This window comes from Scleropages formosus, chromosome 19 (assembly GCF_900964775.1).
Source record: "Scleropages formosus chromosome 19, fSclFor1.1, whole genome shotgun sequence".
In the NCBI taxonomy this organism is placed as follows: Eukaryota; Metazoa; Chordata; class Actinopteri; order Osteoglossiformes; family Osteoglossidae; genus Scleropages; species Scleropages formosus.
Window position 1 is genome coordinate 787,400 of NC_041824.1, and position 16,546 is coordinate 803,945.

The 16,546-nt window shown below is 45.7% G+C and overlaps 1 protein-coding gene across 1 annotated transcript; it reads left to right on the top strand.

Annotated features, from left to right (window-relative positions):
* Nucleotides 1–4,120: 4,120 nt before the first annotated feature.
* pdik1l (PDLIM1 interacting kinase 1 like) lies at nucleotides 4,121–14,775 on the top strand. Its single transcript, XM_018741346.2, has 3 exons — nucleotides 4,121–4,382; nucleotides 8,094–8,434; nucleotides 11,640–14,775. Exons 2-3 carry the CDS (start codon nucleotides 8,150–8,152, stop codon nucleotides 12,378–12,380), a joined length of 1,026 nt encoding a protein of 341 aa, XP_018596862.1. The 5' UTR covers nucleotides 4,121–4,382; nucleotides 8,094–8,149; the 3' UTR covers nucleotides 12,381–14,775.
* The last annotated feature ends 1,771 nt before the right edge of the window (nucleotides 14,776–16,546 follow it).

Consider the following 16,546-nt stretch of genomic DNA (forward strand, 5'->3'; position numbering starts at 1 on the left):
GAAAAAGAAAAACGTGAGCTGGTGGTAACAGTATTCGGTTTCGGTACTATAATGACGAAAGCAGTGTCAGGTGTTACTTGGGATGCAGCTGAGCGCTCGTGTTCATTGCGGCTGATTTTTAAGTAACTATGTGAGATCTTCTTTCAATGGCCACGGGTAGAAAACCCTAAAGGAGGCGTATGTAGACTAGGAAGTAAATCAGCCTTTACTCCAGTTTTACAGGAGAAGCTGAGACTTCCCTCGTCCCCCCCTTTAATATATATGTATGTAAAATTATTGTAAAGCCTTTTAAATCATCCTTAGTATTTATTGGTAGCCATGATTACTGCAGCCTCTTCCTTTACTTCTGTATCTCCAAACATAATACCCACGAGAGAGTTCAGTTCTGGACTCGCCTTTTTAACGTACGGAACACTTTTTTCTCTTCCTTTAGCTCAGACCGGTGCGTGTTTTTTATCCTGCAATTGACAATGACCCCAAACAGTGGTGGACTTTGTGAGCCCTCTTTCTAGACATATTTCTATATCATTCGGAAAACCAAAGCAATGGTACTCTGCACTAATTACGTGTTAAGATTTTCTTGTTGTTTTAGTTTCTTTTATATGAATACTTTTTGCTCTTTTTGAGTGGTTGCAGAAAGATCCTTACAACTGTTGTTAGGATATCGTTTCTCAGGAAGAGTGAATTCGAAAACTCAGGGAAAACTCGAGATAGTCGGTGGGCAAAGGGGGTGCGCTCGTACTGTGCGTAGCACAGCGTTTACATCCAGGCTCACTGGGAGATGCTTTTATGAGGCTCGTAAGACGCCTGAAGCTTGGCGCATCCGCCTGGGCCTGAATTATCTGCCACGTCAAGTAGAGGCCGAGGATTTTTTCGCCCGGGAATGTTGCAGTCGGTCTCCGCTGTTCATTACGGTATTTTTGTGAGCGTTGGGAAATGACGTTGTGAAAAGAACACAAAAAGAATGTTGTTTTATTGGGTATATGTGGCGGATCGTGATTTAGTCTGAAATACGGAAACATTCCACAAGTAGATATGGTACAATTTGTTGGCCGACCATTTTCCCACATTTTCATCTCAATTTTTGCAGTTCCCCATGACTGAATGGGGCATTCCAACAAGACAAATGATGTTTAAAGAAAAAAAACTTTAAGATATTAGCTTTACTCAGCTATTTTTGTTGTTGTTGTTGTTGTTGTTGTTGTTAATGCAGTCCAGTGTCCTATTGCCGCTTCCCTGCGAGATCCGCGTCGGCGGCTCGGACACCGACGGCCCTCGGCTCCCAGCGGACGGCGTGTTCGTAACGAACAGGACGGTACCTTTCCGTGAGCCTCCCCTTAAGACCGAATGCGACCTGTAATCTTTCTGAGCGTCGCTCTCGTTCTGTACGTTGTGACTTAACTGAAACTGCTACATTATAATTGTGTGATACTCTCCTCTTTCATCTGTATACTCTGGGTTAGAATAGAATAGCCTTTCCGTGACAGCGGGAGGAGGTTGCGGCGTAAAAGAGCGTCCGGTGTATTGCTGCACTGCACGGGCGACGGGCAGAAGTGGCTCTGCGGCCTTGCGGCCTTCACGTTCCCCTCTACGTCACGCGTCACTCTGTCCCGCGGCTACACGAGGGCGCGTTGCGTCGAGAGCAGCCGAGAAACCTGCTCGTTCGCGCTGCAGCCTGTTCCGCGTCTTCGGCCTTTGCTTCTTTGGGTGGTGGGTTTCATTCTTTCACTTGGAAGACACTTGCGAGCCATCTATGACTCCACCTCAGGTTGTTCAACTGAAGAGACAGACGTCACGGCGGTTCTGCACTGCTCTCTTCCGCTGAGAATGTGGGACATGTGTCTGTTTCACATGAATAACTAATTTTGTACGTTTGTTTCCGCTAACAATCAGTGTTTTAAGCCTCCACGAGGGCTCAGAACTGGTCATGAATGTGTAGTTTATGGTTTTCTTTCTTTAAAAAGTAGCCCTAATATAATCTTGGACTGAACCTATGATGATCTCCTGGCAGTACGGTTAACCAGAATTTTTCAGCTATAACATGCTATGACATGCCCTTGGTGCTGTGTTCCCTGTATTGCTAGAGCAATGTCTGGAGAGTTCATTGCCAGCTGGTGTTTTATTTGAGTTTGTCAATGATGGGCTAAAGTTTTGCATATTATGCGTATTTTTGGAATTACTAAGTGGCTGATGTCTGGTAAAAGTGAACTTATTAGCAAACGCAGGCCCATACATAATGGACCACTGAAGTGCTATAATAATCTGAAAGCAAATTTCTAGAATCATAGGAAGCATATTAGACTGGTATTGAACTATCCATAGTTTCCCTTTAAAGTGCCATGGTAGTTAAAAAAACACGATCATTAGACCATGGCAGGTAAATTAAAGGTTTTCACCGGAGTAACTTTTTAAATGTACTTATTGCTCCGTTTTTGGACTTGCCTCAAGTTATTTCATACCTAAAATACTAATACCATATAGCAAGGCGTATGAATGTATAGGGTGGACCGGCAAGCTTATACTTGACTTTAAGTAAACAGGATTTGCTGTAAACGTATCCTTGAATTTAGAAATTTAATGCCATCAGTTTCGTTATTGCACTTAATATTACACCAGTTCATTAGCTGGGCTTGGGGTCTCCTGACAATAGTTGGAAAGCATAACGTGCCGTGAAACTGCCTACGGTCACATGTTACGCTAGTGGGTTATGCTGCAGTTTCTCATTTACCCTTGTCCTCAGGATTACACCGAAAAACCTTTGCCACATACAGAAGGCGTTTTGTATCACGTTTGAGTGACGTGATTCCAAGAAGTCTTTAATACAAACATTGCTCAGGGTAAAATCGAGAAGCACAAAGACATTTCTATTAATGATACTGGGGCTCTCATATAGTACATGTGTGATGTTTCACTTCGTCTTGTGGCTTCTATCGGTCACACGTGGCATGTGGGGGAAAAAACACTGTATATACATGACCAAAGAATGTAGCTACGTTTACTATGAACCAAAGGTTTTATTTGTGCAAAACCCCATTTCTGGGTGTTGCTCTTTGTAAACTCTTTAATTGCCAGTGTTAACTTTATCGGGGTGATATTTGTGATAGTCCTTAAAGGTTGTTTTTAATTGTGTGAAGCATGAAACAGAACTGTGACCAGGAAATTGTTGTGTGAAATCAAAAGTTTCTAGTTAATAAAAATCTGTCAACAATGCTTTGCTGCCTCTGCGTGCCGTTCATTCTTCACCAGTGTTATACGACCCAATTTACCGACCGCACCGTGACCATGCCGATCACCATACCAGTCTAACACATTACTGTACTATAGGATAAGTTTTGGAATTTGAGGCATTTTTCGGTTGTGTATATATATTAAGTCAAGGCTATGTGTGACACAATGAACACATTTATAAGCTTGTCTCAGCCACTCAGTAAGGAACGGAAACAATATACCGTATATTCACCGTTTTAAGCGATGAACGCTGCGAAACATCACAGCCGATTTACTTCGTCCTCCAAAGCAACGTAGGACTAGTGTGTTGACCCATGTATACAGCTGGGTCATTTTACTGGAGCAGTTCCAGGGTAAGTAGGGTAAGTACCTTGCTCAAGCCAAGGCTACTATGGCAGGAAGGGGATTGGAACCTGTGACCTTTGGGTGGACAGACAGCAGCTCTAAGCACTACGCCGCCATGCGTGCGCTTCTCAGCTCTTAGTACGAAAATCATAACGCAAAACAAAAAGAGAACCGAACAGCCTAGAGCTTCTGAATCATAAAAAGGCACGTGGAAATAATTTCACGAAATGGAATAATGAACAACAGTAAATAAACTCGAACAGAGCAGGGTGGCGCTTGGAACGGCTGCCACTGCACTAAGGGGCGCAGGTTCGAATCCCAGGCTGAGTGCTGAGTGAGTAAGCCTGGGCTTTAAATTAGCTGCTCTGAAATGCTCCAGCAGTAGCACTTCCGCGCTCTGTAAATAAGTGCAGCAACTCAACACCGGTCTGGAGAAACGCGTCAGACACACGAATAAAACAATTGTGGAGGCAAAAGAAAAGGCGGGAAAAGGCGGCTGTGGAGGGAGAGGCGCTCGCGCTCGCGCTCCTTCTCACCGCAAGAGCCTCACACCTTCTTTCATCCGTCACGTGCGCGCGTCTTGTTTCCGCCACGAGATGTGGGGTGCGCGCGCGCCCGTCTGCGCCAAAGGAAATCTCCGCTCGCGAGGCGGTGGCGCCTTCCCGAGCGCGGGGGTCGAATTCCGTGGAGCTGATGCCATAGGGGGCGGCGAAAAGACAACAACAACAACAGCAGCAGCAGCAACGGGCGAGGGAGACAACAGAGGGCAAATGAAACCGTCCGAGAAAGAAAACTGCCTAGTAAAGAAGGTAAATCCGTCCCGCCGATTTCCGAGTCTTTGTTGTTGTTGCCCGGCCGGCGGCTGCACTGATCGACTGAGTCTCGTGCGGGTGGACCGACGAAGCGCGCGAAGGGACAATATTATAACGGCGGCGGCCGTGCGATCGAGCCTGGTGGCGCTTGAAACACGCGGTGTGAATTAATGTGGTTCGCTAAGAAATGGAGCGAAATGATTGTTGTTGTGGCGCCAGCCTTGGGCTGCAGCCTTTTGTTTGTCACGTGTGTGTGTGTGGGGAGCTAATGTAATAATCCGCTGCTCGCTGCTGCTAGCTGTCGTGTCGGTTACCTGTCAGGCCGTAGCCCATGCATGATCAAGTTGCCCCACGCCACGCCACGCCACGCACACGCACGAACGAAAGGCTTTGAAAGAGCTGCCTGGCCCACTGTGGCTGTATGTCGCGTCGCCGCCCTGTGTGTCCGACCTCGGGTCCGAGCGGTTTGTTCTTAGCCTGTTAGCTTAGCTTCCCGCGCGGTGCCGTCGTCGTCGTCACGGTCGGGGCGAACTGTGTGTGTCTGAGGCGCACAAACAAACAAACAAAGCGCTTCTTTCTCTTTCTTCGTACCCCCCACCGTCCCACCGCCCCACTCTTCCTCAGCGACAGTGTAGCAACCGCTGCTGTCACTAACCGTCTTACGTCACTGTCCCGGCGGGTAGCGAGCGAAAAAAGTCCTGTCCTGTACTTTACTGTCTTTACCTGATCGGCGTCGCGCTTCTCAGCTTGTGTGTCCCTGCATGATGGTTCGGATTCGAGGTCCTTTCACTGAGGGCTTAGATATTGTAACAATATTGCTGGTATCATTGATTGTTATAATAAGTTATTCATTCTTTATTGTACCGTTATATTGTCATTCTTGTTTTGATTGAACTAATTCCACACCCCAAAGGTACTCACCCTGCTTAGTTACACAGTGTTCGGCAAAAGACTTTGCAGTGTTTTTCACCCGCTTGCACCAGAACCGAGAACGGTGGTCCTCTGCCAGTTTGGGACGTACGTGTTGTTTACTGAGGCTCCGCGGCAGGGGCTGAGACTGAAACCTGCAACCTTCGGGCCGCCGGTCCGTGCCCCAAGCGCTGCGGTCCTCGCGCTGCGGTCCAGGTGGCGGACGGGTGGGCCCCCGGGACTCCTGCGGTCCTTGTTCGGCCCCCGTAAAGAAGAGGCGCTCGCAACGTCCGGAGCGGCCAAGACCCGATCTTCCTCCGCGTGCCGTCCGTCGACCCGTTCGATTTTCACCTGAAAGGTGTTCCTCTGAGCGGCCGCCTCGGCTCACGAGCTATGGACGGGGAGATTATTTATATATATTTTTTTTTTTTAAGTGTTTGAGTTGTTGAACTGCAGTTAACCTCAGCTTGACCAGGGACCCAATGATTTGCAACCAGAAGTGGTCATCAGGAGTGTGCCTTCCAAGTGCGGCCTTCTGCAAGGTATGGCTGTGGGTCAGAGCAGCTAAATGGAATTCTTTTGTAAGAGCTTTTGTGCAGGTCACCACCTTAAGAAAGCAGTGGGCACAGGAGTATTTAGGGAGCTCGCCAAACTGAAGGTCGCTGGTTTGAATCCCACTCCTGCTACAGTACCTCCGGACAAGGTTCTTACCCTGAGTTGATAGAGTAAAAATACCTGTATGTATGGGTAAAATCATTATACATTAAATACTATTAGAAGTTACTTGGACAAAAGCAGCAAGATAATAATGAACAAAATCGCGAGTCTAATTTTGGGAAAAAAATCTTTCCAAAGTCTCATAGTGGCGTCAGATATGTCGCAGTTGGGGGTGAGGAGATCGCGCTGATGTAAATTGTACTTCTCATTGTAATATAACTTTATTAATGAGGTGGCGTGTCCTTGATGCTGTTCTCTCGCTACGGTCTGGCGTGCATGCGCTCTATATACATGGTCACAAGACGGTGCTCCTGGCGGTGTCTGACGCTCTACATTCGGCTAGAGCCGGCTCCCTCACCTCGGTCCTCATCCTCGTTGATCTGTCTGCAGCGTTCGACACCGTCAACCACCGGATTCTACTCTCCTGTTTTAGTCACCTTGGGATCAAAGGAACAGCACTAAAATAGTTTTGAGTCCTACCTGTCAGACAGTTCCTATCGAGTGGTCTGGCGGAGCTCTCGTTCTTCTCCTCTGTCCCTCTCAACCAGTGTCCTGCAGGGTTCAGTACTGGGTCCTCTTCTCAATCTACACCTCCTCCCTCGGCCGTCATCGCCTCCCATGGGTTCAAATACCACTGCTATGCTGATGATATTCAGCTCTTCCTCTCCTTTCCACCTGGAGCATCAGACATTTCTGTACGCATCGCTGCCTGCCTGTCAGACATCTCTACATGGATGTCTGATCACCACCTACAGCTCAACCTCTCCAAAACAGAGATCCTACTCCTCCCAGCTGGCCTTTTTTTCCTGTCATGATCTATCGATCAAACTGGACAACTCACTCATTTTGTCTACCTCCTCAGCTAAGAGTCTGGGAGTGATGATTGACTCAAGTCTATCCTTCTCTCAGCACGTCGAAGCCACAACCCGGACATGCAGATACATCCTGCGTAAGATCCGTAGGATCCGTCCTTACCTCACCACAGACTCTGCCCAACTACTTGTCCAGGCCATGGTGACGTCCCGTCTGGATACTGCAGCTCTCTCCTGTGTGGCCTTCCTGCTACTGCCATCAAACCTCTACAGCTGATACAGAACGTTGCTGCTGCCCGAGTTGCGTTTGACTTGCCGAAGCATTCCCACATATCTCCTCTACTCGTTTCTCTGCACTGGCTACCTATAGCTGCCCGGATGAAATTTATGATCCTGGTTATGGGCTACAAATGCATCAATAGTACTGCTCCCAAATATTTACAAGACTTGATCAACCGCTACACCCCAACCAGACTGCTACGCCCTTCCACATCTGACCGCTTGGTGGTCCCACGCGCGAAAGGTAAAGCACGGAGATTCTTGGTTCTGGCTCTGTTGTGGTGGAATGACCTCCCCCTCTCACTCAGAACTGCTGAATCTCTGTCCACATTTATAAAGGGAGACTTACTTCGCCCATGATCTTTTATGCTCATGTAAGATGTAAATGTTCATGCACCATAACTTTATGATGATCCCCAGATAAGCCTTCACACAGCCGCTACTTCTGTATTGTATGTAAATGTTTGTGTAGCTCAAAAAAATGTACGGAGGTGATCAGGAATCATCTATTCTCAGTTTTATGCAGCTAGTCGTGCGATGGGCATTGGTGCACATGGTGGAAAGAAACTAACTTAAGAATCACACATCTGCAACTTTGTCTCTCTTTCTCCTAACGTAATGCACAAATTGTATTTCTCTGAGATGTACGTCACTCTGGAGAAAGGCGTCTGCTAAATGAATAATGTAAATGTATACGCTCTATTTGCTATTTGGTATGAGTGTGTAAGGCAGCAGGTAGTGCGGTGCTTACAGCTTGGTAGGCTCGACGGACCCAGCTTTGAATCTCACCCTAGTCTCTTGCTCAAGGTACTCACTGTGAATTACTATAGTAAAAATAAATGTTCTAATTTGCTTTGAAGAACAATGTCACTTATATAAAATGTCAGTGTACGTGCAGAGTGTGTGCGTGTCTCTGTCTGTGTGTCTCAACCCCGCTGCTGAAGAAGCCACAGTTTCAGCGAGACTCTGACCCCTTGTTCTCCTCTTCCAGGTGTGTGCTGTCTCCCTGCAGTGACTGGGGGAGCAGGGGGCTGGCTGGAGGGGAGCATGGTGAGCAGCCAGCCCAAATATGAGCTGATCCAGGAGGTGGGCCGTGGCAGCTATGGTGTGGTATATGAGGCTGCTATACGGCGCACCGGTGCTCGCGTCGCTGTGAAGAAGATCCGTTGCCATGCACCGGAGAATGTGGAGCTGGCACTACGGGAGTTTTGGGCCCTGAGCAGTATCCAGAGCCAACACCCTAATGTCATCCATCTAGAGGAGTGTGTGCTGCAGCGCGGCACTCTGGCCCAGAGGATGAGCCATGGCTCGAGCTCCTCCCTATACTTGGAGGTCAGGAGGTGCTGGGAAGGGGGGTGGGGGCTCACGTTTGACCAGTTGCGCTCCAGTGCCGTATACAGCCGTTCCCCGACATACGTCCGAGTTCCGTTCTGACCGACCGGTCGGATCTCGAAATGGACGTAAGTCGGACTTGTGTTAGCATGGCATGTAGAAGTTGTGTACCTGTACAACACTTTTTTAAAAAAAAAAACCTACTCAATTTCTATCATGATTATTTTTTTTTTCATTAACCAGCTTTATTACTTGACATTTCATATAATTCTTTAGTTTTTTACCTTTTACTTAAGATTCTTTAGTTCATATTACATCATTTTCATTTTTTACGTTATGCAAGTTTTATCGTATTACCTCTTCTTTTTTGTTTTAAAAAAAAAAAAAAAACAGTTTAATGAATTGACATTTTTTTAATCACTCTATGGGTTATTAAAAAAAGATTATTTGGTTATTTTTTGCCTTCTTACTCTTTTTATGATTTCACCAAACGCACTACAGTAGTATATTTATCATTCTTTAGTTTCTATTTTATCATTTTAAAATATTTTGTGGAAATATAAAAGCGTAAAGGTGAAATTGCATTTGGTTTATTGTGTTAAAGCCTACAGTTCATAGAAAAATAAAATGCATTGAAAAAACATCTTATGCAATACAAAAAAGTGAAATAGTAAAGAACAAAAAATCTAGACATTTAATTAAATTTTTCATCATCTGAACTTGATCCCTTAGGTGCACTTGTACTTAGCTGTGGGTCGTCACAGTCTTCATCTCGGTGGGTTGAGGGGCAGGGGGTTCTAGGGGGAGTCACACATTTGAAGAACAGGCTTAAATTTGTTTGGATTGTTTGCTTTTTTTTTTTTTTTTTTCATAGATTTGACAAAGGCATTTTAAAATTTCCTGAACTTGTTGATCATCCCTGGTGAATCTTTCGACACTCTGGTCCATGCTTTCCAAATCGGCAAGGGCTTTATTCTCTTGTGAAAACACATTTGCAGTGAACTTCTTCTGTGGCTCCTCCTCTTCTTTCTCTTCCTGTTTCCTCCGTTCCTCCTCCACAACTTTCTTCTTCTATTTCGATTCACTCTTAATTGGTCAATTTCTTCGATTTCTTCCACATCTTCCACATCTTCCACTTTGACTTCTGACTCAAGAGTTTTTGCGAGTTTCACAATTTTCTTTCTAAGTTTGTCAAGCACATCCTCTTTATTGAAGCCTTTAAATGTGTGTACAGAGCAGTTGAGACATTTTACCAACTTCTATTCATGTTTTTTTTTTTTTTTTTTATTTTCAAAGTCACATCTTCCCATGCTGCTGCAATATTTTTGAGGCATTCAAGTATGTTGTAACATTTCCAAAAATCGCACAACAATACTTTATTCGTTGCTGCTGCAATGGCTTGCACAAATGTTGATCGAAGGTAATAAGCTTTAAAAGTTGCTATTGCTCCTTGATCCATTGGCTGAATGATAAAAGTTGTGTTCAGTGGAAGATATATTATTTTAATGTCAGATGAAGATGAGGGGGATGTCCAAGGGCATTGTTTAAGAACAATAAAATCTTGGACGGGATACTATTTTCTAAGCAATATTCCCAAACACTGGGAATAAAACAGTTTACAAACCAGTCTTCAAACAAAGCCTGAGGCATCCAGGACTTCCATCCACAGCATCAACAACTTTTCCATTTCACAGATGGGCCCTGGTTGTTGCTTTGTTGTTATCGTAAACTTCATACTTGGCGAACCTGTCACTGCTTCCCATATTTTTTTTCTTTGTCCTTTAAAATTGTGGAGACTGTTGAATAGGACAACCGTAGAGTACGTGTAATCACATTAACTTTTTTTTCCTCCTTCATACTGGTTGATTAACAACTTCAGTTTCAATTCCAAATCGAGTGTCATCCTCGGCTTCTTGCCAGCTCTATCAGTATTGTAAGTAGGACAGAGGCTGTACTTCTTTTCTTCACATTATTCACTGCAGAGAGCAGCTGGTGGCTCCCATCTAATGCACTGCAGCCAATTTGTGCCCAGTGATACGTTCATTGGGGTTACAAGATTTCGACTTCGGGAGGTTTCATTTAATACTCTGACTTTGGCTTACAGGGCATCTCTTCGCATTTATGAGGACGGGATTTGGATTTTGCCCTCTTCCCACTAGCTGAATGGCCAGAGCCACTGTGTGGTCACTTCAGAATTATAGTACGGCTCAAGCTGCATTCAGTTCTTAATGTCCATAACCTCGATTTGATTGTTTCACCTCTTCTAATTTTAGTAATCGTGCCCCCTGCTTCATTTCTGGGAGTTTGTGTTAGAACTGGGATGTCAGGAACCTTGAGGAAACCCTACATTCAAAATGTGAAGGTGTTTGCTAAAAATCTCCGAATAACCAGTGTTGTGGTCCCTGCTTCACCTGCTTTTGGCATGTGCTGATTGGTGTTAATTTCCCATGAAGCCTGGAGCTCAGGGACTTACCCCTATGTGCTGTCATTCACAACCCCCCCCCCCCCACAAACACACACACACACACACACAAACTCTGGCTCTTTCGCTTCCCATTGTGCCTATAATTCTGCTCAGGGAAATCCTGCCAGAAGTGCTCTGTCCTTGGCCCCATCTCCCCATGTTAGATGATGACACAATTGACTGAAGTTGTAGCTGTTTCTACAAACGAGGCTGCCTGTGGTTTTGTTTGGAGGCAGGAAATGGTGTGAGGGATGGGGGTAAATACCTTAACTGCAGGTACAGAACCCCTGCCACCCCCTTGGAACAAATCAGTGCCTTTCATTGCAAGAGACACTGAGGGGACATGTGCAGATGGCCTACAAAGAGCCCCAGCAGAAACCCTGTGATACTTTTTGGAGTATTTAATGCACCAGGGAGACACACTTCAGCTCGCTTATTAATAGACATATCAATCTTATAATTTTGTCTAAGCTACAGCAGTATAAAATATGGGGATATTAGATTTCCTTTACAGCACGTTTTACCTGGGCAGCTGATGTTGGTGAATTTGGACAAGTAGTTATTCATTTTTCAAGATGCATACATAGTATTTTGGAACACAAGTAATTTAGCATTAAGGCTAATGAGAAAAAGGTTCTAGGATCGAGGGCTGACGAGTACCCACTAATGGGATGCGGTACAACACAGACGTTTGCTCAGCGCTGCTGTGGAAGCCCTGATCCAGTCATCTTTCCTCTCCAGCTGGTGGAGACATCCTTGAAGGGTGAGATCAGCTTTGACCCACGCTGCGCCTACTACCTGTGGTTTGTCATGGATTTCTGCGACGGCGGCGACATGAACGCCTACCTGCTGTCACGTAAGCCCAGTCGACGCACCAACACGAGTTTCATGCTGCAGCTGGGCAGTGCGCTGGCCTTCCTGCACAAGAACCAGATAATCCACCGCGACCTCAAGCCCGACAACATCCTCATCGCCCAGGGCTGCAGCCCTGCCGGCTCGCCCGAGCCCACCCTCAAGGTGGCTGACTTTGGTCTGAGCAAGGTCTGCTCTGCCTCTGGCCTCAACCCCGAGGAGCCGGCCAGCGTCAACAAGTGCTTCCTGTCGACGGCGTGTGGCACGGACTTCTACATGGCGCCCGAGGTGTGGGAGGGCCACTACACGGCCAAAGCGGACATCTTTGCCCTGGGCGTCATCATCTGGGCAATGGTGGAGCGCATCACTTTTGTGGATGCCGAGACACAGAAGGAGCTGCTGGGGAGCTACGTGCAACAGGGCTCGGAGATCGTGCCCCTGGGGGAGGCGCTGCTGGGGAACCCACGCCTAGAGCTGCCCATCCCCGCACGGAAGAAGAGCATGAATGCCAGCATGAGGCAGCTCCTCAAGGAGATGTTGTCGGCCAACCCTCAAGAGAGGCCCGATGCCTTTGAGCTGGAGCTCAGACTGGTCAGAATCGCCTGCAGGGAGTGGGACTGGGGCACATGATAGTGGACCTCATTAAGTCCTTCATTTTGCTCTCGGTCTTTCTGTCTTCTTGTGAAAGAGCGCAAGCAGAAAGCCGCACACTGAAATATCTGCCTCTTTATCTCTGGTGCTGTGTACTTGGTCCCAAACCAGGTGGTGCATCTCATGTTCACGTCCTTTTCAAGAGTGGTTGTTGCAGGACTCGAAGTCCTGTTGTGGCTCCCCCAGGACTTGGACGAGGGAGGTCTGCTGTTAACTCGAAAGATCACGTGAACGACAACTCTACTACGTTTTAGAAATGAGAGCCCTTGAGCGTAACGGAACTGCTTTCAGAGCTTACACTACGGTAATCCATGAGCAAAGAGGCTTCTTCCTCATTGCTCTTATTTTATGTGCATGTATTTATTTATTGAGTGAGTTTGCTAACACCTCGGTGTGTCCGTGTGAACCTGGAGGGTGAAGCTGCTGTCCGTCTGTGCTACCGACCCGTGCTCTGCCTTTGCTCGTGTCTCCTAGCTTAGTGGCGTGGGAAGAAATGAGTGACGGAAGTGTAACCCTCCAATATAAGGGTTACATATAAGGGTCTTGATAAACCTTAATAATCGTAGGTCAGCAGACGACCTCACCCTCTGGCTCTGACCAGTAAAGGAAGTGCTGCTCGTTCTAGGGACCCTGCCCATATTTACAAGCTGGCCAGTGTTTTCAATTGAAATTAAATTAAACTTTTGGAAATATGTGTACTTCAGGCTCTCCTGGTTTTGGCAGAACTTTGTCCTTTTCCTCCCAGTAAAGGTCTAGCTCCTTTGGACCTCCAGCCGAGAGCGTACGAAGGCTGTGTAACTTCATCGATCTGCCACCTCTGCACACGTCTTATATGGCGTAGTAAACAAAGTCTCAGGGATGTCAGGAGAATGCTGTGTTTCCGGGGCTATGAAAGCCAAGGGGGGGCAGGTGGAGAACCAGAGCACTTTCCCAGGATTAAAATTGAGGAGGAGGAGCAGCAGCAGTGTTTTCAGGAGCGTCGGCTCATTTGGGGGAATCCAAACTAATATGGAGTTATGCGATGGTCTGCAGACCATTTTGCAACGAGGAAGGCTGACGTGTTGGAGTAGTGCTCCCCACTTTCTCTCCACCCACTGGACAGCACAGCACAGGACATTCAGAGCTTCACAGCAGCTTATTGCTCTGCCTTTGGCTCGTTTCTAGTTTGCCCTTGCGCCGCACTGAGAGCAGTCTCCCTCCCCATTTTTGGAGACGGTTAATTTCCCTCTCGTTTACACTGTGAACTGTTCGGCAGCCAGCAAAGACAGCTTTTCGTGTGTATTTATTTCAGCCTGTCAGTTGCAAACTGAAGGGACACGCGGCTCAACCGCAGGCTGTATTTGTTGCACTTGTTGCTTTTCTCAAGACACTTTGAATGATCTGCTAGCAGACCTGTCTCCTGCTCATACCCCAGCAGTGTACCAGCACATTTCCTTTGTCTCCAGCTGCTTCAGCTCATGTGGCGATAGCTGACAATGGCTGCTGTCTGGGAGGAGAAGGACCAACAGAAGCCAGTTTAGTGCACTTGCATTTGGTTTGCCATGACGTGAGTGTGTTTGGCACTGATACAAATTGTCACTCGCGGGTGGTGGACGGAACAACAGAAGCAAGTGGGAGAAGCAGCAGTGAAAGTTTCAATAGCACGTTCCGGAAACTGTCGTGTAACACAAGTAGGTTACGCGTTGTGAAAACGTGAGGATGCTAGAAGAGGTCATATGAGGGCACCGTGTGCAAAGAATTGCTGGAAGAGGGCTGTTTTGACTGATAGAGTAACTGGTATTTTTCCAAAACATCCACTGTGCTTGGCCTTAGTCCATTTTTCTTTACTTCCCTCCCCCATTTTCAGCTACTGTAAAGGTGCCGAGTGCTGATCTCTGGAAAAAGGGACCTGTGGTCAGTGTTTTTCTTTTTTTTTTTTTCTTTTTTTTTTAAATATTAAATCAGTTCAAAACACTGGAAAAAAATCTCGAGCTAAAGAGAGTGATGGATTTCCACTGGACTTTAAATGGCAAGATGTTGTGACTGTGATTTTCTTGTTCTCCTTTTCACTGGGAACTGTAAAGTCATCTTCTGGACTCTTCTCTCCACTTTGTCCTGCTGTACATTTGTGAGGTGTTGTGAATGAGTGGTGCAGACACAAAACTGAAAAATTTCTCTGTGTGCTCACTTGCAATGTCCCAGGTGTCCTGAAGATAGTTTTTCTCTCTTCATTCTTTAGTCCTTGTTGCAGTGTGTGTTTTCTGAAGGCTCTGCACAGCCCTGCTCTTCGAAGCAACGTGTGGCAAACGGCTAATTCCTGGTGGCTGAACACCAGACTCCTCCTTCCACACCTTTTTCAGTCAGTGTAAGGTATATTTTAAAGAAAAATTTAAAAGTGGACTTGATTTTGTAATTTATTTGATTTTATAAATAAATTTGTCATGATACAATGGCTGAGCTGGGTTTATTTTTTATACTTTGCGCTTAGTCTTTGAACTGCTTTCAAACTCTTTGTTGTGATTTGTTTTTATAAATCAACATCTCCACGTTGTGGAAGTGTTTTGGAGTCCTCACTGCTGACTGAGTGAAGCAGACATGGTCGGGGTCCCTCCTGTCCCTCTGTCCCTCTTCGGGATACAGTACAGCTCTATGTTTTTAACCACTCTGTGAACACATTTTATTTTTGTCCCCTATTGGACTTATTGGGAAGGTACGTAATGTACGTGTGTATGACATTTATACCATGGAATACCTGAGTGCTACATTTTCTGAGCACGAAAGTAAGCTAAAAGGTAAATAATGTGACCATACTGACAATAATTTGATAGTGTGATCTGTCTTCAACTCTTCTAGTAACAAGAGAAATGATTAATTCCTGGTCTTGTGTTGACAGGTGAACAGTGCCAAAGCAACAAATCAGTTTCAATGTCAGCTCGACCAAATTGGCTGAAAATACTGAAAATTAGTTTTACTGCAGGTAGAATAAGGACGTGGACATGAGAGACCTTCAGTCCAGTAGCCTTGAGCTTGTTCAGCTGAATTGTTGAGTGAACATCAGATAGTTTTGGATTAAACCTTTGTCTAAGAAAGAATCATTTTAAAAAGTGTCTAGTACACATAATATTTATGGAGACCACAAGGACTATATTGTGCACCTCAGGGCCACACAATCCTGCAGAGATCACTTACAGCAGGTTTTGATGATGATTTTCTAGTTTGGGTAAATACTGGAATGCTGAAAATTCCCACCCCGTGAAACTCCTCTTAGATAACTGATTTCAGGGGCAATAGGTACATTCATGTTATATTTCAAAATGTTGACAAAAACTGAGGAAGAACATTAAAAAACAGATGAGAAAATAACGCTCATTAAGATATTGCAAGTCCGCATCCTAACACTGGTGAACAGGTTTCTTAGTGAATATTATACAGAACAAAGCACAAGCTCAGTCTTCTTGGCTCTTGTGTAAAGGCTCATTGCAGATGGATTACAGAAATAATTGAAATTACACTCAGCACAATATTTCAGTCAAACAAATCACAGATAGGAGCAATACAAATGTACGTAATCTGCTTTATTAAATTATTTCACTGTAGAGCAGTGAACACGCCAGTACCACACCTGGCCTGATAGTACCTAGTGATACTGTGCAGTACTAGGGAACCCAACTCCTCACCTGTATTTATTTAGCAAATGCTTTTGTCCAAAACAACTTCCAATGAGCTCTGTGTAGTGTTATGAGGCCACACACCTTATTCACCAAGGTGAGTTACACTGCTAGATACACTACTTACAAGGGGTCACTCATCCATACATCAGTGGAACACGCTCTCTCTGTCACTGACGCACTATGGGGGGAACCTGAACAGCATGTCTTTGGACTGTGGGAGGAAACCAGAGCACCTAGAGGAACCCCACATTCTCTTACACCACCCAGATGCTGTGACAGCAGTGCTACTCGCTGTAGCACCATGCCGCCCAACTCAAATGAACCCATTACCCATAATCTTCAGTGCACTTTTCGATAAATATTGGGGACCACATTACCATTACTCTTAGGTCCTGTGTGCTGTTACTTTACACCCTTTACACATAACAGATGCAGCACATGCTGTTGATTTTTGACGATGGTATTGCTTAAAATAATAAGGTAGCCTAACTGATT